This window comes from Odocoileus virginianus, chromosome 18 (genome assembly GCF_023699985.2).
Source record: "Odocoileus virginianus isolate 20LAN1187 ecotype Illinois chromosome 18, Ovbor_1.2, whole genome shotgun sequence".
In the NCBI taxonomy this organism is placed as follows: domain Eukaryota; kingdom Metazoa; phylum Chordata; class Mammalia; order Artiodactyla; family Cervidae; genus Odocoileus; species Odocoileus virginianus.
Window position 1 is genome coordinate 20,392,596 of NC_069691.1, and position 23,374 is coordinate 20,415,969.

At 36.3% G+C, this 23,374-nt stretch overlaps 1 protein-coding gene across 9 annotated transcripts in view; it reads right to left on the reverse strand.

The window, feature by feature from the left end:
- The window catches only part of RFX3 (regulatory factor X3), a 427,651-nt gene that overhangs the window by 28,954 nt on the left and 375,323 nt on the right, over nucleotides 1-23,374 (reverse strand). For 8 of the 9 annotated variants that reach the window (XM_020879415.2, XM_020879413.2, XM_020879414.2 and 5 more), the window contains 3 exons: nucleotides 20,716-20,813; nucleotides 17,568-17,717; nucleotides 11,284-11,492 (listed from right to left, as the gene is read on the reverse strand). In XM_020879415.2, the coding sequence (XP_020735074.1) occupies nucleotides 11,284-11,492; nucleotides 17,568-17,717; nucleotides 20,716-20,813 (457 nt within the window). Of the gene's footprint in view, nucleotides 1-9,577; nucleotides 9,769-11,283; nucleotides 11,493-17,567; nucleotides 17,718-20,715; nucleotides 20,814-23,374 lie in introns of those variants that run through there. The other variant, XM_070480422.1, reaches the window with a different exon arrangement.

Here is a 23,374-nt window from a genome sequence, read left to right on the forward strand (position 1 = left end):
AACCCACTATAGAATTTTTGCCTGAGAAATTCTGTGGACAGAGGATCCTGGCAGGCTACAGTTCATGGGGTCACAAAGAGTCAGACATGACTTAATGACTGAACAACAAACAACAATATCTTATTTTGCAATGAAGAATTGTAAAACACCAGACAGATGGAAAAACAGACTGTACTTTTGTTTTCCCTTTCACTTTTAACCTTAATTATATAGTGGCTACTAATATATCAAATTCTGCACATTCAAGTTGGCAAGTGACAGATCACCACTGTACATCTAAAACCCTAAAGCCCTGGATTCCGACTCTGGTTTTTCATTAATTCACTGTCAATCTCAAAAAACACCATTTCCTGGAGAGTGTTTTCCTTTTGGGTGCAAATAAAAGCAATACTTCTGGCCTTATCTAATGTATGTGATTATTTCAAGGATAAAATGGGTTAAAGGTTGTGAAATAAACTTAGGAATGAATAGAACGAGACTCAAATATAAGTGATTATGATCCTAATACACATTACAGGAGGTGAGCTTGTCACTCTTATTTGTTTATGGCAACAAAAACAGGTGTTACAAAGATGGCAGAGAATTTCTCCTTCTGTGGATTTACTCACTAAAAAGAAAAAAAAAAACACAGTTTTTCATCCACAGGTTTGAAGTGAGATCCACATTAACCACTATATGATCTTGACTGTACATCATTCAACATTTTAAGGTTCAAAATTAGCTTGAGAGTCAAGTGAGATAATGTGTGTGATATCTTAAGAAAACTGCCAATTGCAACACTATTACATATGATGGAGTTCAGTTCAGTTCAGTTCAGTCACTCAGTCGTGTCTGCCTCTTTGTAACCCCATGGACTGCAGCATGCCAGGCCTCCCTGTCCATCACCAACTCCCCAACTTTACTCAAACTCATGTCCATTGAGTTGGTGATGCCACCCAACCATCTCATCCTCTGTCGTCCCCTTCTCCTCCCACCTTCAGTCTTTCCCAGCATCAGGGTCTTTTCCAATGAGTCAGTTCTTTGCATCACTGGCCAAAGTATTGGAGTCTCAGCTTCAACATCAGTCTGTCCAATGAATATTCAGGACTGATTTCCTTTAGGATGAACTGGTTGGATTACCTTGCAGTCCAAGGGACTTTCAAGAGTCTTCTCCAACATTATAGTTCAAAAGCATCAATTCTTCAGTGCTCAGCTTTCTTTATAGTCCAACTCTCACATCTATACATGATTACCAGAAAAACCATAGCCTTGACTAGACAGACCTTTGTTGGCAAAGTAACGTCTCTGCTTTTTAATATGCTGTCTAGGTTGGTCGTAACTTTTCTTCCAAGGAGCAAGCATCTTTTAATTTCATGGCTGCAGTCACCATCTGCTGTGATTTTGGAGCCCCCCCAAAATAAACTCTCTCACTGTTTCCATTGTTTCCCCATCTATTTGCCATGAAGTGATGGGACCAGATGCCATGATCTTACTTTTCTGAATGTTGAACTTTAAGCCAACTTTTTCACTCTCCTCTTTCACTTTCATCAAGAGAATCTTTAGTTCCTCTTCGCTTTCTGCCATAAGGATGGTGTCATCTGCATATCTCAGGTTATTGATATCTCTCCTGGCAATCTTGATTCCAGCTTGTTATTCATCCAGCCCAGCATTTCTCATGATGTACTCTGCATATAAGTTAAAAAAGCAGGGTGACAATATACAGCTTTGACATATTCCTTTCCCTATCTGGAGCCAGTCTGTTGTTCCATGTCCAATTCTAACTGTTGCTTCCCGACCTGCATACAGGTTTCTCAAGAGGCAGGTCAGGTGGTCTGGTATTCCCATCTCTTCAATAATTTTCCACGGTTTGTGGTGATCCACACAGTCAAAGGCTTTGGCATAGTCAATAAAGCAGAAATAGATGTTTTTCTGCAACTCTCTTGCTTTTTCAATAATCCAATCGGTGTCGGCAATTTGATCTCTGGTTCCTCTGCCTTTTCTAAAACCAGCTTGAACATCTGGAAGTTCACGGTTCAATATACTTAATATAGAATTTGCCTGCCAATGCAGGAGACAGGAATGTTTGATTCCTGTGTCGGGAACATCCCCTGGAGTAGGAAATGGCAACCCACTCCAGTATTCTTGCCTGGAAAATCCCATGGACAGAGTAGCCTGGTGGGCTACAGTCCATGGAGTCTCAAAGAGTTGGACACGACTGAGAATACACATTATAAAAGGCAGTACTGGTGACTGATTCCTCGGAGTTATATACTTTAATGAATACTTTAAGTTTAGAACTCTAAAAGAATCACTAAAAATGAACTAACACTTTCAGCTATATGTCAACGATATAATGACAAATTTTATTTATAATCCTATGCATGCTTTGTCTAAAATTAAGTGACACATCACCTATTTGTAAAAATAACTTGTAAACTTAATAGCTATTTGAAATTTATTTCCTATGGAAAAAAATTTAAAAGGCAGAGACTCCTCTACTTTGAAAAGCAAAACAAGATAACATGTTGGCTAGCATTCTTAACCATACAAACTTGATCATGTGAAGCAAATATGTAATAGTTACATAAACATTACATAAACAACTATGCAATACAGGAGGAGAATATACACTCCAAGTACATATCTCTTGCTGAAGAAAGACAGCAAATATTTAAAATACAGCCTGGAAAGACAAATGGCCAACAAGTATATTCAGTTCAGTTCAGTCGCATCCAACTCTTTGTGACCCCATAAACTGCAGCACGCCAGGCCTCCCTGTCCATCACCAACTCCTGAAGTCCACCCAAACCCATGTCCATTGAGTCAGTGATGCCATCCAACCATCTCATCCTCTGTTGTCCCTTTCTCCTCCTTCCCTCAATCTTTCCCAGCATCAGGGTCTTTCCAAATGAGTCAGCTCTTTGCATCAGGTGGCCAAAGTATTGGAGTTTCAGTTTCAACATCAGTCCTTCCAATGAACACCCAGGACTGATCTCCTTTAGGATGGACTGGTTGGATCTCCTTGCAGTCCAAGGGACTCTCAAGAGTCTTCTCCAACACCACAGTTCAAAAGCATCAATTCTTCTGCGCTCAGCTTTCTTTATAGTCCAACTCTCACATCCATACATGACCACTGGAAAAACCATAGCCTTGACTAGACGGACCTTTGTTGGCAAAGTAATGTCTCTGCCTTTTAATATGCTGTCTAGGTTGGTCGTAACTTTTTTTCCAAGGAGTAAGTGTCTTTTAATTTCATGGCTGCAATCACCATCTGCAGTGATTTTGGAGCCCAGAAAAATAAAGTCAGCCACTGTTTCCCCATCTATTTGCCATGAAGTGACAGGACCAGATGCCATGATCTTGGTTTTCTGAATGTTGAGCTTTAAGCCAACTTTTTCAGTCTCCTCTTTCACTTTCATCAAGAGGCTCTTTAGTTCTTCTTCACTTTCTGCCATAAGGGTGGTATAATCTTCATATCTGAAGTTATTGATATTTCTCCTGGCAATCTTGATTCCAGCGTGTGCTTCTTCCAGCCCAGCATTTCTCATGATGTACCCTGCATATAACTTAAATAAGCAGAGTGATAATATACAGCCTTGAAGCACTCCTTTTCCTATTTGGAACCAGTCTGTTGTTCCATGTCCAGTCCTAACTGTTGCTTCCTGACCTGCATACAGGTTTCTCAAGAAGCAGGTCAGGTTGTCTGGTATTCCCATCTCTTTTAGAATTTTCCACAGTTTATTGTGATCCACACAGTCAAAGGCTTTAGCATAGTCAATAAAGCAGAAATAGATGTCTTTCTGGAACTCTCTTGCTCTTTTGATGATCCAGCAGATGTTGGCAATTTGATCTCTGGTTCCTCTGCCTTTTCTAAAACCAGCTGGAACATCTGGAAGTTCACAGTTTACGTATTGCTGAAACCTGGCTTAGAGAATTTTAAGCATCACTTTACTAGCATGTGAGATGAGTGCAATGGTGTGGTAGCATGAACATTCTTTGGCATTGCCTCACATTGAGATTGGAATTAAAACTGACCTTTTCCATTCCTGTGGCCACTGCTGAGTTTTCCAAATTTGCTGGCATATTGAGTGCAGCACTTTCACAGCATCATCTTTCAGGATTTGAAATAGCTCAACTGGAATTCCATCACCTCCATTAGCTTTGCTCGTAGTGATGCTTCCTAAGGCCCACTTGACTTGACATTCCAGGATGTCTGGCTCTAGTGAGTGATCACACCATGGTGATTATCTGGGCTGTGAAGATCTTTTTTGTACAGTCCTTCTGTGTATTCTTGCCACCTCTTCTTAATATCTTCTTCTGTTAGATCCCTAGCATTTCTGTCCTTTATTGAGCCCATCTTTGCATGAAATGTTCCCTTGGTATCTCTAATTTTCTTGAAGACATCTCTCGTCTTTCCCATTCTATTGTTTTCCTCTATTTCTTTGCATTGATAGCTGAGGAAGGCTTTCTTATCTCTCCTTGCTATTCTTTGGAACTGTGCATTCAATTGGGTATATCTTTCCTTTCCTCCTTTGCTTTTCACTTCCCTTCTTTTCACAGCTATTTGTAAGGCCTCCTCAGACAGCCGTTTTGCTTTTCTGCATTTCTTTTTCTTGGGGATGGTCTTTATTCCTGTCTCCTCTACAATGTCACGAACCTCCGTCCATAGTTCATCAGGCTCTCTGTCTATCAGATCTAGTCTCTTAAATCTATTTCTCACTTCCACTGTATAGCCATTTGATTTAGGTTATACCTGAATGGTCTAGTGGTTTTCTCCACTCTCTTCAATTTCAGTGTGAATTTGGCAATAAGGAGTTCATGATCTGAGCCACAGTCAGCTCCCAGTCTTGTTTTTGATGACTGTATAGAGCTTCTCCATCTTTGGCTGCAAAGAATATAATCAATCTGATTTTGGTGTTGACCATCTGGTGGTGTCCATGTGTAGAGTCTTCTCTTGTGTTGTTGGAAGAGGGTGTTTGCTACGACCAGTGTGTTCTCTTGGCAAAACTATTAGCCTTTGCCCTGCTTCATTCTGTACTCCAAGGCCAAATTTGCCTGCTACTCCAGGTGCTTCTTGACTTCCTACTTTTGCATTCCAGCCCCCTATAATGAAAAGGACATCTTTTTTGGGTGTTATTTCTAGAAGGTCTTATAGGTCTTCACAGAACTGTTCAACTTCAGCTTCTTCAGCATTACTGGTCGGGGGATAGACTTGGATTACTATGATATTGAATGGTTTTCCTTGGAAACAAACAGAAATCATTCTGTCGTTTTTGAGATTGCATCCAAGTACTGCATTTCGGACTCTTTTGTTGACTATAATGGATACTCCATTTCCTCTAAGGGAATCATAACAAGCATATATGATTAACCTTATTCAAAATTAAAAGAAATACAAATAAAAGTAAGATACCATATATTATCTATTATACTATAAGAAATTAAAAGATCAGCATTGAAGAGGGTATGGGGAAAGAACTCTCATTTATTGTTTCTTCAAGCATGAATTCACAAAATTTTTATGAAGGGAAATTTGGCAACAAATGTCAAAATTAAAAAAGGCACAAATGCTTTCACCTAGCATTTCTAATTCTAATATTTACACAAATGACCAAAGATGGTTTTAATTGTAGCAATATTTATACTAGTGAGAAAATAAGGGGCAACACTAAATAACCACTTGTAGGATACTAGGTAAAAAATGGCTCATTCATATATGGAAATTTATACAATACTTTAAAGAAACTGGGCTTCCTGAGTAGCTCAAATGGTAAAGAATCCACCTGCAATGCAGGAGGCCTGAGTTCCACCCCTGGGTTGGGAAGACCCCCTGGGGAAGGGAATGGTAACTCACTCCAGTATTCTTTCCTGGAAAATTCCATGGATAGAATAGCCTGGCAAGTCACAGTCCATGGGGTCACAAAAAGGGTCAGACATGGCTGGGTAATTTCACTCACTTTAAAGAAATGAGAGCGATTACACATAGAGGTAGTAAGATGGAAAGACGTCAATTATAAAATGTTAAGTGAAAGAAGGCACACGTGTAATATGTGCCCATTTAACATAGAAACTATCTGCAAAGTTCTTGAAAAAGTCCTACCTCTAAATAAATGGGAATGGTTAATACTTATCAGTCTCAAGATAGCATACTTCATTAAAACAGTATTAGTCAACTTAAAAATGCAAATTTATTTGAAGATAAATGTGCAACTTTATATAAAGATAAACATTAAAGTATGTTTTATATTTGTACTGTAAGACCAAAACCCACCTAAATGTTTAAGAATAAGAGACAAAAAGAATGTTTAAATAATGTATGCATGAGTGCTTGCTAAGTCGCTTCAGTTGTGTCCGACTTTTTGGACCCCATGGACTGCAGACTCCTCTGTCCATGGGATTCTCCAGGTGAGAACACCTGAGTGGGTTGCCATTTCATACAAAATGGAATATTGGAAGGACATTAAAAATTAAGTTTCTTAAGATATGCCTGAGGTATAATGTTAAGGGAAAAATACAGATAATAAACTCTGATAAACAACTGGATCTCAATTTTATATAAAACTGAAAGAAAACATTTTACCATTGGTCTTTCTGGGTAGTAAATTATGGATGATTTAAGTTTATTCTTTGTACAGTATTTGTATTTTTCAGGTTTTCTAAAGTGAGTATATACTAATTTCATAATAAAAATGATTTATTTTAAAAGAAATTTATTATAATATAGAAAAACAATCCTGTGTCAGTTGAATGTCAGTAAATCTTTACAGGAATAGATATGACAGATATAGAATAAATATATATATATATGTTTCTAAATCCAACTTTTAGGCCTTTATATTTCCCTCAAAGTAATGTAAATGACTAAGAAGAATATTCATATTGAGTACACCTTTATGGTAGTTTTAAAAGAAATGCAAAGCCAATTTCTTTTATCCAAGAGAATTCATTTTCATTCATTGAATAGATATTTATTGTGTTCCTACTGTGTGTCAGGGTCTTGTTCTACAGCAAGTCAGACAAAAGATTGGTTTCAAAAGAACTCACTTTCTAGTAGGACAGATAGTTGATAAAAACAGAGTAGAAATAAATTATAAAGTTAGGTAGTGGTAAATCCTATGAAGAAAGTAAATTAGGTCAAGAGACTACAGGGTGATGGGCTCTGGCACTTAAAAGTCAGGGTGTCAGGAAAACTTTGAGGAGGTGATAAGTGAGCATAAATGAGACTGAAGTGAGGGAGTGAGCCATGCAAACACATGAACTTTCCTAGCAGAAAGGAGAGCAGATGCTGAGACTGAGGCAGAACTATGTTTGTTTTATTGAAAGAATAGTCCAGAAGCTGCGGCTGGGAAGACATGAGCAGAGAGAATATATATGATGGGACTAGAGATCATTAGTAGCTGGACCATGGAGGGTCTGTAGGCCATAAATAATAAGGGCTTCATATTCTATCCCAAGTGTTTTGGAAACTTTGACAATTGGGCAATCACCTTCCTGCAGCATAAAGACATAGGTAACACAAAATTCTGTTGGAAAATGAAAAAAAAAAGAGTGTGCTGACCTTCAGTTATAATAGTTACTTTTCAAAGTACTGATAATCTGCTATGAAATTATTGTCATCTGTTTAGAAGAGAATCAGTTGAATTATATTATTAACATAATAATATAATATTATTATATTATTAATAATGTCTATGTCTACTTTTTGCTCTCTGTGTTGGGCCTCTGCCCTACAAGCCAAGTATCAAATGACACAATTAACAGTTTAATTGGAAACCTACTGTCTGATTCAGATTTCTGTAAGACATGTTACAAAATTGACTCCACTGAATTTCATGTTGCTAAGTTACCATGAACTCAACTCTTTAAAATTGGAGTTAAAACTGTTAATTATTTTATAACAGATGAGAAATATCTTTGTGTATATAGCTTCATAATTCATGGCGTGAAAATTAAAACATATACTTGAACACATGATACTCAATCCACCTCTTTATGTATTTGGGGAGACATCACACATGCCTGAGAAGAAAGGTGAGAACATCACACCGTGGCCCCCCCACCCCCCAGCTCCACCCTGTGAACTCTTCTCAAACAGTGCTTACAGCTTATTCCAAAATTGGAAGATTTATATATTGTTCAGCTGAAGGCAAACTAGGTTCTCTGTGCCCGCTTTCAAGTTATTGTATCAAAGCTATAAATTTAATTCTTTAAAAATGGGATGTTTGGTTGACCCTCAGGGTGGCCCTGAGGAATTCTGTGTTCTGTTATTCACAAAACACCCAAGCTGAGAAACGGCCCACTTAACTTCTGCACTGCTGCCCAAGAAAGGTGGCAATATCTTTTCCACCTCCCAGGGAGCCAGCAGTAGACATTCAAAGCCATGTTAGGCAAGGAGAGACCCCCATTTGGAGCAGAGGGTGGTTGCAGCAACATGTCCACTACTGCTATCACGACTCTCTGCCAGTCCATTTCTTGTATATACATGTGAATCTATACACAGAATTTTAGAAATTATGAGATTAATCAACTTCAGAAAATGAATGGTTGGTATATGTGACTGCAAAATTCTTATTACAAAGCCAAAAACATTTAAAAAATACTCTGTAACTCTGCTTCTGTTTGTGAATGAAGTTTTCATTACTCGGTATGTTCTTATGCCTCAGTAAAAAACAGATCAGATTTTAGTCTTCTATGTTACTAAGCTATTGACTTCGCCCACCAGCAGGAGGTATGCATCTTTCTGAATATGCCTTTCCTTCTGTAGCCCTGAACTGTACACCTTCAAGACTCTTTGAAATGAAAATAATAGCCATAATAGTGTCTAATAATAACAAGCCAATTATCCCCAACTCAGGGCGGACAGAGGGCAGGCAAGTGATGATCTACTGGGTTGGTGTATCTGCAGAGAACAAGACACACGAGTAAGTAATTTTCTCTCCTTTCAAGATACTGCAGCAGATCTCTGTGGAGACAAAGGCTCCAGGGGTGTATTTCTAAAATGGTATCTACCAAACAGATTTAAAAACTCCTCAGGGACGAGTAAGGGCAAGTCTGATGTAACAGCAAAAGAAAGCAGTAAGAAGAAGGGAAAAAACCCTTGCTTTTTTTGATATAGAGGATGTACTGTGCTTTTGCTCCTATAGGTTTTAGAGCAACAGCTAGTATAACATCTGTTTTACCACTCATGAAGCATGTATACCATCTACATGATTTTTTTGAGGGGAAAAAAATGGATGAAATCAACTTGCAAACAAATGGGGAAATATTTGAAATCTTTTAAAGAAATGTTCCCAAGTTAAAATTTTGAATTCCATTAATACTACTACTATTGGCTATATCTACTTTGAGAATACTGTGATATTGTTTTCCAAATCTTCCCCATATATCAAGGGAAAACATATCAACACATTTCTCACTGACACCCAGATCTAAACCTAGTGCTGACTTTAATGAAGCGTATCAGTGGGTCATAGAATTAGATAGCACCTTAATAAGGTGCTTTACAAACCCTGTGGGCTAAAAGTATTATGTATATGAGAGACAAAATGGTGGAATTATTCCATTCCAAAATAAAAACAAAACACCACCACCACTGCTATGCTTTCTTTCACAGCATTTATTGAACTCTGGGAATGGGTTCAGTCTCAGGGTCAGGAAGATCCCCTGGAGGAGGAAATGGCAACCCACACCAGTATTCTTGCCTGGAGAATTCCATGGACAGAGGAGCCTGGAGGGCTACAGTTCACGGGCTCGCAAAGTGTCAGACTTGACTGGGCAGGTATGCAGACACTAGAAAATCATTTTCAGGATATAAGGATAATTTAACTCCTAATTAAACATATATGGAATCTACAACTCTACTTCAGTTTAAGAAATAAGAATTGGGCTAAATCAATTGAAAAAGAAAGAAGTCACAATAAAAACCTTCTACCATGATAATGGAATCTCTGGTTCCATCCTTATAAAGGTGATCAAAACAAGATGGAAATCCTATAATTTGGGCTTAGCGGGTTCACAATTTCTACTAGTTTCTAAACTTTGCTATTTCTTTGCATATCATCTCTCCTCACAACTGCTTTGGACTCACTGCTGATGTCCAGATGATGACCACAGTGTACCCATAGCCACAGCCAGTGGTAGGTTCTGTAGCCACTATTTTGATGAGTGCATGGTTACACAGGAACTAAATTAGGGACTGCCTAAAGTTCAAAGTGATATGGCTTTTAGAAAGGCCATTATGATCTAAAGAAGAAAAGAAATAAACTCTCACCACAAGAGTAAATGCTGGGGTCAAAAACATAACTTACCTAACATCTTAAGAAATGGAACTCCATCCGTCAATGCCATCCTATGCCATATATATGGTATATATGCCAACTCGCACAGGGTCTGTTTTTAAACCCTGGAGTGGACCTATGGTCAATGGCTCATCACAACATTTGATATCATATATAAGTAATTTTTCTATTCTGGGGTTCTTCTATGTCTAAAAAAACATACATTTATTTATATATTATTTTAGTCCAAAAGCGATTCATTTTGAATTATCTACTAGATTATTTGATATTAAACTAGCTATGCATTAAAATTACCAGGAGTAACCTTTCTAAAAAAAAAAAAAAAAAGAATTTCTGATTATCCCTATTGCTAATTACTACTTTCTAACCACCATGATTTTGAGTAAGTTTGGGGAGGTACGTAGAAGCTCTGTTTTTCTTTCCACTAATTCTGAGGTGCAACTAGGTTTGAAAACAATTTTAATTGATCAAATTAAAAAATTAACTAGATTGTTCTGAGCACCCATCTAAATTGCCTGGACAGAACTTTAAAAAAGCATAGATTGCTGGGCCTCTCCTCCGCAATTTGTGATTAAGGTGGGTTTGGGGGAGGGGTCTGAAAATACACATTTTTAATGTGTTTCCAAGCAACAGTGATGCTACTGGTCTAGGGAAGACAGTTTGAGAATCCCTGAACTAGAGAATAAAAAGAAGAGTGGTGGAAAGCCTAAATGATACATGTTTGCCAAAAGGAGGACTTTCCTGACTTGTTAAGCACATTATCTAGACTGGAATCTCTGATGTTCCCATCTGAGAACTTCTAGGGCTCTGAATAAGAGGCTTTCTTTTCCCAGCAGAAATTTTATTTCCAAAAGCCTCCTGGTTCAATTCCATGATGTTGTAATCACAAGCTGGGCTGAAGATAATCACAACACATAGTTTCTACATACTAAACTCTCACTCTTTTCCTTTTTTCTGAGAAGCATGTACATACATAATTACAGAATAGGAAAAATTGAGATGATACCTGTAGAAAGACCATTTTAGCAGAAATTGCCTGGCAGCTTTAGGAAAACTGGGTCTTCCTTCATAAGGTTTCAGTGCTTGCATCATCACATTGTCAAGCCAAGCTGCCCACTGCTCCAGGGTGCTCTGCTGCTGGAGAGTCATCTTGAAGTCTGTTTCTAGTCTCTGAACCATGTTGTCATCACACTGGCACACCCAGGAAGCCTGCTCCTGGGACAGTACACAGAAAGCAAAGGACAATTTCAAGTCAGCATTTTTTCATTGAATGTCAGCACACAAACCATATGCATGAATGGCAAACTATACTGAAAGTACAAAACAATCAAATGAATTAAGAAAAATGAATGACTACTTGGCAGTTGTTAAGGAAACTAACATCACTTCTGTGCATGAAAAAGTGATGTGACATAAAGGTATGACTTGGTGTTCTACATTAGCTAGTCTGTGTGAAAGACTAAAATACATGATTACTTAAGAAGAAAAGGAGCCTGAATTTACTGTATGTAGAGTCTTTTTCTAGTTTTTATACTCTCTCTTTTACTTCTCAATCAGATAAAACTAAAGCCAATTCATTTGAAAAGATTTAGGGTAAGTCAGATGGATAAATAGATTCAATTGAGCAGAAGCGGTCCCTCAGGATTAAGACAAAAGCAAACAATGAATGATACAAGGCAGAAGCACATGCTGTGTGAGTTTCATGGGAAAGAAACTGAGTCTCCAGGACTCTCAAGGTAAAAGCTATGAATGCAAATTAACTCACAGAACCAAAACCAACAATAACAATAACCAAAAATACATTAGAGAAAATGTAGCAATGCTACCTACCAAGAAATTTGATTGCTATAGTTTTCCTTCTGGTTCTGATAGGAAAGTTTCATGTTTGGTAACAGGGATGAAAATAGAAACTTTTAAAGTTAATTTTCAATGGTTGCCATGAGTTTTACAATGTTTCTAGTGCTGCGTTTCATTTTAAGATTAAAAAAATACTATACTCTTTCAGGTCAGAAGATAATTATCTGATAATATTAATATAATATTTGAGTGAAGACTTGGATTTTAACATAGGGCCTGAATCCACTAACTTGATTTTAAGCAATGCATTTAACCTACATGGGCCTCATTTTCCCCAAGCATAAAATTAGAGAAGTGAAATGTGACAAGAATTTTTAAGCTAGGTTCATTGTGTCCAGATAATATTTTCAACATAGAGTTCTGTGGAGGGGTGTCTGTGAAGGTCCTAATTCTATATGTAAAACATTATCAATATGTGTGTATTTTTCTGAAAAGTCTCTATAGCTTTCAATCTATCTGTTCTCAGAGGACAAATTTATTTAAATCAACCTTTCGACTGAATCAATCCCTAATCTCCACCCTGTGATTCCAGGATCTCTCCTGACCCCACAAACTCTACCTTATTCAAAAGACATTTCAAATGGGAGGTACTTCAAATAGAAAATGGCTAAACTCAATTCATTTTTCTTTCTCAGGGAAATTTAGGGCTTCTTCCAAATTTCCAACTGAGGATGCCATCTACTAACCTTCCTTCTCTTATCTAATTAATAATAAAGCCTTTCAGATTTTTACCTCCTAAGTATCACCTTTAAGTATTTTAAGTACACTAAAATACGATTATTAAATTTGAAAGTACAAATAAAAAGAAATAAAATATTAAGAGTATCTAAAATGCCAACATTAAGAGAGAACTATAAATGCTAATTTTCAAACTGTTCATATGCAATATATACATATGCATGTATACTTATGTATATATATTATTTTAAAAAAGGATCATATTATACATTTTACTTGACATTTTGCTTAGTTTCTCTTTATATATAGGTAAATGAGGAGCTACATTTATTGTTCAATGACTCAATTTGCTTCAATACATGAATATACCATTATTTACAAAGTCAATTCCACATGGCTGCACATTTATGGTCATTCCAATTTTTTACTGTTAGGAATAATGCTGGAATTAGCAATCTTGTAACTACATCTTTGCTTAGTCTGTACTTATTTCTATGTGATACATTTACATAAGAATAGTTAAGATCTTTCAAAATACAGTTAAATGATTCCCAGAAATTTTATATCAGTTTAACAGTTGAGGAGAACACCCAGGGAAGAAGTTGCATACACGCTAAGTTACTTCAGTTGTATCCGACTCTTTGTGACCCTATGGACTGTACCCTGGGTTCCTCTGTCCATAGGATTCTCTAGGCAAGAATTCTGGAGTGGGTAGCCATGCCCTTCTCCAGGGGGGGGAATCTTTCCACCCAGGCATCAAACTCACATCTCTATGTGTCCTACATTGGCAGATGGGTTCTTTACCACTAGCACTACCTGGGATGCAGATGAGGAGGGAAGAATTTAGGCCTCAAGAAAAAGACAGGGGATGTTGTTTGTTTGTGTGTGTGTGTGTGTGTGTGTGTTTTAAATCCACAAACATCTAAGCATTTTTTGGTCTGTGGCATAAAACAAGAAACATAAAACTTATCATCTTAACCATTTTTAAGTATACAGTATAGGAGTGTTAGGGATTTCCTGATGGCTCAGTGGTAAAGAATCTGTCTTCCAATGCAAGAGATGCGGGTTCAGTTCGTGGGTCAGGAAGATCCCCTGGAGAAGGAAATGACAACCAACTCCAGTATTCTTGCCTGGGAAACCCACAGTTTCTCAGGGGTCACAAGAGTTGAACATGATTTAGCAACTACAAAACAATAACAACAATATGAGTGTCTACTTATACTCAATACTGTACATTAGCTCTTTTTCATCTTGCAAAACTGAAATTCTATGGGAAGCCACTGTGGGAGATGTGTTTTATGTATTGGCAAGGAAAAGAAGGAACTTACTGGTATCCTTGGAATAATTTAATTTCATTTCTTAACATAAATTCAAACTCACTACTTCCTACAGTTAGATTTGCCAAAAGAAAATGATAATCTAAGACTAAGCTTAGAGAAATAAAGCCACAGGACATTATTCTGGCTCTTCAAACTACGTTTCATTTTACTACTCTCAAGGTTTAAAATATACTAACAACTGAGTACCCTGTAAATATTCCCTTATGAAGGAACTTGGATATTTTAATTCTTTAGTGGAAAAAGGTAAGGATGAAAACTAAAGATATTATCTTGGAAATAAATTATCTCCAAGATGATAAGAAGTCAGTAACTTCAAAATCAGATTCTCTTTTAAATATAGAAACACAAGTACATGCAAAAGTTAGGTTATCAGGTCAACTAACCCAAGTATATTTAGCCCATACTGTAGTTGAAAAACTATCCATTTACACACAAAAAAATTAGAAAGCAATACTACTATAATGTTATCAATTAAACAGAAAACCAATTATACTGCAATAGGAAAGCTTATCCTGAATGCATGAGGAAAAGATTTGATTAGAGAATGATGAAGTGATGACAGAGGCTTCCCTGGTGGCTAGACAGTGGTTCAGATGGTAACAAGTCTGCTTACAATGTGGGAGACTTGAGTTCGATTTTTGGGCCGTGAAGATTCCCCTGGAGAAGGAAATGGACTCTTGCCTGGAAAATCCCATGGACGGAGAAGCCTGGCAGGCTACAGTTCATGGGGTCGCAAAGAGTCAGACACAACTGAGCAACTAACACATTCACTTTTCTTTCAGAGCATTAAAATATTGACCCTTACACGCGGTTTCAATGTTTCAAATTAAAGTTTCCTTATTACAGGAGCATCATCCTTACATGTATCTGCCAGTTTACTGAGGTTAATCTCATAGAGACAGGAACAATTTTCAAATGAACAGAAGATGGTGATGAAGGTGGAATGGGAGCTAGAAGACTGAGAAAACCAGGGGACTCAGGAAGCCAGAACAGAAAAGGAAAGAAAGAAGGGAGTTGAAATCAAATATGTTAACCTGAGAAAGATTATGTATTAAAATGAAGAGTGGTGAGAAGTAAAATGTAGAGGGAAATGGAGGGCTACCACTGTGTTCATGGTCCTCTAAGGAAGGAGGCCCTGGAGGATAGATACTTGAGCACACAGGTTTCAGCACTAATAACTGCTGTGGAAACCCAGAAAAATTTGGTACTTAAAGAAGGGAAAAAGGTAGCCTCAAAGTTGGTGAGTAGAGAGGATGAGGATGAGCATAGTAAAGATGTATAACTAACCATTTATATGTAATAATGTTGCCAAGGATGGCATTTATAGCCAGGAAGAACTCATTTCTGTAAATACTTCACATGATTCAGGCATACAACTATACAAATGAAAATAATGTTAACATAAAATTTAAAATCTTTCTCAGATCTTATCAGGAATCAGTCTTAAACATGTTTTTTGCTATTAAACTTAAATTACTTTTTCAGACTGGAAGTTTTCTTACCATTTCAACTTTTCTTAAGGTACTTTTAAACATATCTTTTCTGAATGAAGATTTGAAATTAACATTATAGTATACATTTTAAGACAATACTGTATGAGCTCTTAATATTCCCACTAAAATCAGGTAATGTAAATTCCACTGAAATATGTAAAGTTAATGGATTTGTAAACATGAGTTTGTTCTTATGGAGATTATGAATTTGCATGTGTATGTATGTATGTTTGTGTGTGTATATATATACACACACATATATATAAACAGGTGTTTATATAGATTTAAGGAAAACTATGCACATTAGAAGACTAAATCAAATTCATTAAAGTCAGAATGAACTTAACTACTAAATCCTAGCACTAAAATTAATCAAGCCCAAATATTACTTTTATTTTAAATTCTAAAACAAGCCCAGAATTGTAGATTAAAATTTATAGGAAATGTAGAAATAATTAGTTTATTATTGAGCAATGCTATTGTTTTTTTAAAACAGTTTTATTGAGATGTAATTCATATAGCAAACAATTCATTCAATAAAAGTATATAATTCAATGGCTTCACTCAGTATATTCACTGAGTGGTCCGTCTAACACCACAATTAATTTTAAAATGTATTCATTCTTAAAGAAGAAATGTCATACTCCTTATCTATCAGTTCCCAATCACCTAGTCTACAGGGCCTAGGCAACCACTAATTTACTGTGTGTCTCTATAGATCTACTTGTTCTGCACATTTAATATAAATGGAATCTTGTAACATAAGGTCCTTTGTATCTGGTTCCTTTCACTTAGTGTAATGTTCATCTGTGTTGTAGCATGTATCAGAACAGAACTTCATTACTTTTTATTGTCTGATAACATTTAATTGTGTGAAATGCCATGTTTTGTCTATACAGTCATCAGTTAATGGACATCTGGGTGGTTCTCACTTTAGAGTGGCTAATATGAATAATGCTGCTGGAATAACCATGAACAAGTTTTTAGATGGGCGTGTTTTCATTTTGCTTGGTATGTACCTAGGAGTGAAACTGCCAAGTCATATGGTAACTCTAACCTTTTAAGAAACTGCCATACTGCTTTAAAAGTTGCTGTAGCACTTTACAGTCCAATCACTAGTGTATAATGGTTCTCATTTCTCCACATCCTTATTAACATTTGCTGTTATTCATCTTTTTGATAATACCTATTTTAGTGTATGTTGCTGTTCAGTTGCTAAGTCATGTCTGATTCTTTGCAACCCCATGGATTGCAGCACACCAGGCTTCCCTATCCTCCACTATCTCCTGGAGTTTGCTCAAACTCATGTTCATTGAGTCGGTGATGCCATCCAACCATCTCATCCTCTGTCGTCCCCTTTTCCTCCTGCCTTCAATCTTTCCCAGCATCAGGGTCTTTTCCAGTGAGTCAATTCTTCGCATCAAAGTGGCCAAAGTATTGGAGCTTCAGCTTCAGCATTACTCCTTCCAATGAACATTCAGGACTGATTTCCTTTAGGATGGACTAGTTTGATATCCTTGAAGTCCAAGGGACTCTCAGCAGAGTCTTCTCCAACACCACAGTTCAAAATTATCAATTCTTTGATGCTCAGCTTTCTTTATGGTCCAACTTTCACATCCATACATGACTACCATAGCTTTGACTCTTGCCTACACCATGGCTGTTCTTACTGTATTAATCATTCAGCAAATCCTGGTGACATATGTTGCAGTCTGGCACTAAAAATCTTCCCAGGCTTTAACCACAAAACAGAGGAGCAGTTAAGTTACAGTTGAGTAAAACTCTCCTCTTTCAGGACACTGTGAATCTAGATGTGCCTGTAAATTGATATAACTTTGAAAAGAAATAAGATGATCTTAATTAAGAAGAAAAATATTGGATACCTTTCATTCAAAGATCTGTTTTGAAAGAAAACAGAGTACCTGGACATTGGCAAAGTCGACACGGTTGAGGTCATTGAGCATCTGGTTGATCTGTGACGTGTTCTGCAGCACTGCACGAGCTGCCTGGGCCAGGTGATTAAGCGACGTGTATCTTCGCAGAGTCTGGGCAAAGGCACTTACAGCTGCAACCTGTAAAGAAACCCAGTTAAATTGGGATTTCTTTTCTCCTCCAATAAAAGAAACCACTGCGATCTTCAAATCTTCATTCCCTTGCCAAATTTTAAATGCTTCTCTCTGATACTTATTTCAAATTCATTTGGTGAGACAGTTTACTTGTAAATTATAGCATTTAAACCTCTAAACCAAGTATTATTTTCCTTTTCAGCAGGTTGAGGTCAAGGCTAACACAAACTCCCACATTCTTAGGCATCTGAGTGTACCATTAATTAAACCAGTCTTGCAAGTAGCTACTCATCATCAGCAAGAAATGATTTAGTCTAGGAAATTAGGGAAAATGTTGATTTTCATTTCTTATTCTCAGTGTGACAGTCAACTATAAATTAAGCAAATAAGAAAAATTTTCCTTTTACTTGGAAAACCAAGCTGTCCAGTCCCACTTTTTAACTGGATTAAAAAAATATACTTCTCAGAGCATTATCATTCAGATTCACTCTTTTAATCTTCATTTTATAGAGGTGAAATAAGGGTGGTAAATTTTGGGGTGAAATAGGAGAACTAAAAGCCTGTATTAGCAAGTAGATAGCTAATAAACTTCTCAGACACAAGCAACAAGAAGAACCCTTTTTTTCCAGAATCTGGATGTATGTAAAAGGGTTATCCAGAAAAATCCCCGTTTGCCCTCTGAAATGTACTTTCTATCCTTCCCTCTTCTGCTCTGTGCCCGGGAAGACTGAACTCAAAAAATTACATTAACTGCCTCCCTTGTCCTTGGGCTTCTAGTTGGATTTGGTCAATGAGACGCACTGGTAAGGGACTGAAGGACAGAAGAAAGTGGCCAAAATATTTATTCCCTTACAACCTCCGCTCTCTCCTTCCTAAGGCCACAGTCCTGCATGAGCAGAAAAGCTCCTGCTGCCACATTCACTTCTCTCCCATTCAGACCTAGGGATGGGCAGGCTTCCCCCACTAATTCTAGGTCTTGGTTTTCTTAGCTCTGTTTACACATTTAGAAACAGACCCTTATTAAACTTTCTTCAATTATTCTTCTCTTTGGATACACCATTTATTTCCTGCTGAAACCCTGAACAAATCAGGTTATGTAGAAAGATAGCAAAGATAATGACAAAAAAAGTCTAAATAAATATCTAAATGTCATGATCTCATGAAAATTTGTTACTTCCATAGCAGATCTGATGAGGATTTTAATGTATTTACAGGAATAGATGGAATGACATTAAATCACTGTGGGTATATAAACAAGCAACTGATTGAACAGTCATTTGGCTGAGTGGGAGTAGATGTTCCTCAAGACAACGATGCCCTGTCTTGATAGTGAGATGTTTTAGGACCATGTGGAGCTTGGGGACATCCACATATCCTCAGAGAGAATATTTCACATTTTCCCATCTCTGAGGTTTGTACTAATCAAGTACGTATTACGTGCCAGGCATTGTGTTAAATGTCTAACATACAATACCATGTTCAATTCTCATAAACATCCCATTAGACACATGTTATACCTTAGGGAGGTTAGCTGTCTTACTCAAGATACAGAGAAACTAAAGTACAGAGGTGGGATATGAATCCAGGCATTTTGATAACAACTTCCAGTCACATCCTCATTATGCTGTTTCTACTGTCCAGCTGGATCATCTTTGTTGACTGAATGCTCAGCTGAAAAAAGGCTGCACATCCTTGAAAGAGGAGTAGCAGAAGACATCTTTCACTAAGGGAAAATACTCAAATCAATTCTGGAGATCAATGAGATGGCCAATAGTGCAGCTGGATTGCTATCACAGCCACTTGATGGTACTGGGATAGGAGATGCTTTTAGTTGTTTGAAAGTACCGTTATGACTATGACTGACTTTGCAAGTTGGAAAGCATTCCTCTGATCATCTTAATCAAACAGTACCTCCTTTATTTGCTCACCTCAATGTGGCACTCTAGAACAGCACTGCCACAGATGGAATCATTTCTGCAATGATGGAAATGCTCTACATGTGTGTTACCTAATATGGTGGCCACTAGTCATGTGGGTTAAGATGCACTTGAAATGTAGCTAGTGTGACTGAAGAGCTAAAATTTTAATGCAATTTAAATAAATTTAGATGTAAATAGTCACATGTGGTTAGCCCTACCATATTGACAGCACAGCTCAATCAAGCAACAATCTAAGGTGGACATGTCCTTGAAATGTGACCTTCAGTATGTTTTAGAGATAGAATGTGTTATTGCAAACCTTAAGCCAAAATAGGAAGAACTGAGAGTTAAACTTGTGCTATCACAGACTTGTCAGCTCCAAAGCTTCAACTACACTTTCAAACTGAAAGCCAAGGCATATTGTTGGAGTCTGACAGGAGATACAGTCCCTGACAAAAGGCCATAAATGTGATTTTTGTTAATAAAGTTTAGACAGAATCAGTCCAATCTGTCGAGTGTGTTCACAGATTAATCTAAAGTAACATGGTTAATAGGGGAAAAAGTGAAGAGTAGAATTCATATCTCCATATTATAATCCATATTCCTGAAATATACTCAACTATGAGATAATGGTTCTCTTTAAGAAATGATTACTTGATTCACAAAAGCATTCTCCAGTGTTAAAAACAAAACATCCTGAAAAGCAAAATGGTTATTATTTTACATGAGCATTTCAGAATATGAGTATAGTAGGGGACTTAAAGAAAACCTAAAACTCATTCAAATGGAAATTATTTGCACATTCTAGGCTATTCTTTTCAATATTTGAAATTATGCAACCTGAAATATACACTTTAGAAAAGGGCTGATATATACACCACACCTACAATGCTTCTCTAGTCTCTCTGAAGGGAGCATTATCAGACAACATATCTTGTGAAGTTCTTTGCCACATGGTTATAAAATAGAAATATAAAAATCAATGCTATATTTCACATAACATCATTTGATAGGACAGATTTAAAATTCATAGTTCATGACTATTTCCTAAACACAAAAGAAAAGGCAAGGACATGAAAGTGTACCTTGGTTTGTATCATTCTTTGTGGAATATTGTTCATGGCATTGGAAAGCCAACCTTCAAGGCTTTTTGCAAAATTTCGAATGGCTTGGGTCAAGGCACCTAAATGTTAAAGAACAGAAGCAGAACGAAACAAATACCAAAGAACATTAATCTTTATGCGAGAATAAGGGAAAACATACAACCATAACATCTGAAATAGCACAGAACTTATCCTCATTAACAAGACTTTATTTAACATTATTCCTAGCTTTGAAAGAATCCAGATATTATATCGTGGGCTTTTTTGTCTTAAAGCTATTTTGTTCCCAGATACTTATGACACTTCATTGGGAAATGAAAACATTCAAGCGTTTTTTGCTTATAGCAACATATACCAGTTGTGAATATACTTATGGAATTTTCTATCTTAGACAAAATACTCTTTTCAAAAACAGCTTTTTGCTCAAAGGCTAAGTATTGTCTTTAGAAATCTGGTGACTTTTTTCAAGCTCTTATTTTCATTTCTTTAGCTAGAAAGAAAATAATGCAAAGCTTTCTTTCTCTATGCATCTCTTTACATTAGAACATGTCAATTAGAGTAGTTATCTCTCACTGTTGTTGAAAAGTAAGGTAAAATTAAAATTGCCTGACTTGATATTCTGGATAACTATTCTCCATCTCACTGGCAGGTAGCGATAAAAGATTACTGTGATAAAACTGCTGTCACAGAGACCAATGTTCTTAAGATATTCCTAAAATAGTCTGTTCCATATTCCTTGCATCTCTGTTAAAACCTGAGTAAGTATAGGTCCCATGAGAGCAGCTTTTATGGTGGTCATAAAACGATTGGAAGCATTTTCCAGTATCAGGGGTGACTATGATTATTTTATACGAAGGGATCTGCTTACTGAGATAGGAAACAGAATTCTTCTCTTGTTCAACAAGTAGTTCAGTCAGAGCATTTCACTTCATCTGTGCCCAAAGCTACACAGTGTAGGGAGTAGTTTTAAGACATTTAATAAATGTCTGAAGCACCCACAACACAAAGCAAATCCTTGTGGGTTCCCTATAATGCAGGTAGGTAGTACAGTTGGTAGTCCACGATAAGAGACAAAGAAGTCACATTGTTACCCAAGGCTCCCAAGAGTATTAATGTTAATGATGGGATCAAATTCCCTCATTTTTCTTCTGTGCTCAAAATAGTCTGACATGCATCTTTATTACTTTTGTTAAAGCAGAGTTAGACATAATTTAACTTACTCAAATTGCTTGCATCAGATATAAATTATACTGATCCAATAATAAAATTACTAATTTTTAAAAGTTATTTATTTAAGTGGTCAAATGACAAAAAAGATTTAAATGGCTATCTTTTTTTTGGAAAAATACTCAAGTAGTGCAGATTTTAAACATGAGAATCATCCATTGAAAACCCTGAGTTGGAAATTTCTTGAGAGCTAAGTTTTTGAAATTTCCAAAGCTTCCCACATTAGCCAAAAAGAAAAAAGAAAGAAAAATATTTTTCTGCTGTATTATGTACTAGAACCATGGAGGGCAGGCATGAATGGAAATGAAAAAGAGTGAAAAAAAATTAAAGACCCTTTTTGAAAGTCAGTAAAATTTTGTTCAAGATTTAGTTTTACTATCTGTATTATGTTGTTTTCTCTAATTAATAATTATTTAATCTGAAAAAACCAAGAACTGGGTAAAGCTACTTTAAAAATTTTAATATGGGTCTTCTTTTATCTACACAAATTTAATGCTAGGGAGATTATAAAATAAAAAGATATGTTTTATATCTCAAATGATTTTTAGTTTTTACTTTTTTGTATTAAATGACATTTTGGGTCACCTTTAACTGAAATCATAAATTGTACATTTAAGTGCTACCAGTTGAGTTCTTATACACTTTTTTTACACTTCACTTTATTTTTTCCATTTTCAGATAAATGTATTTTAGAGTATAGTAGCTTCAAGCTGACTTTAAATTAGTGTGATATGCAAACTTTTTTTTTGGCTAAAAAAAGGAATCCCATCTGGACAGTAAATGATAGAGCGAAGTACTAGTAGCCAGGAAAATAAAATTCTCCAAAATAAAATTAAGTTTGTTCTCTCTATAGGGATTCATGTCAGATTAAATTGTGCAGATTGACTGACAACTTTTTCTCATGAATGGATGGTTAGAAATTTAAAGCTATTCTAAAGCTAACTTGTCTCAGCCTGCTTATGATTAATACAAAAATGCATACAATCAGAAGATTGTGATTTAAACTATATTTTAAGCTTTACTTTTGTTAAATCTTATTATAGAACATGAATTAAAATTCCAAATTTACTTGGTAGGGTGGCACATTAATGTATCTTGTAATTTCAGAGAAACTGTAAAACTGTACTTATACAAAAATTCCTGAATTTGAGTTCTCTGAATGCAGAGACAGAATAAAATGCTTTTCAAACAAAAATTTGTGAAAAGCAAAGGTCATGTGTATTGTGTACTTAAAAATTATGGGGCTTAAGACCATCTAAACTTGATACATGGTTTATGTTAGGTAACTGCTGAGTTTACAAGTTAAAGTCTTATGATGCTAACATAGAAGCAACAGATTTTAGAACTGTTTAACGAATACTGATGTTGTTGATTTGCCTCAAAGAAGGTGCTCACTGACATTTTTTTCTTATAT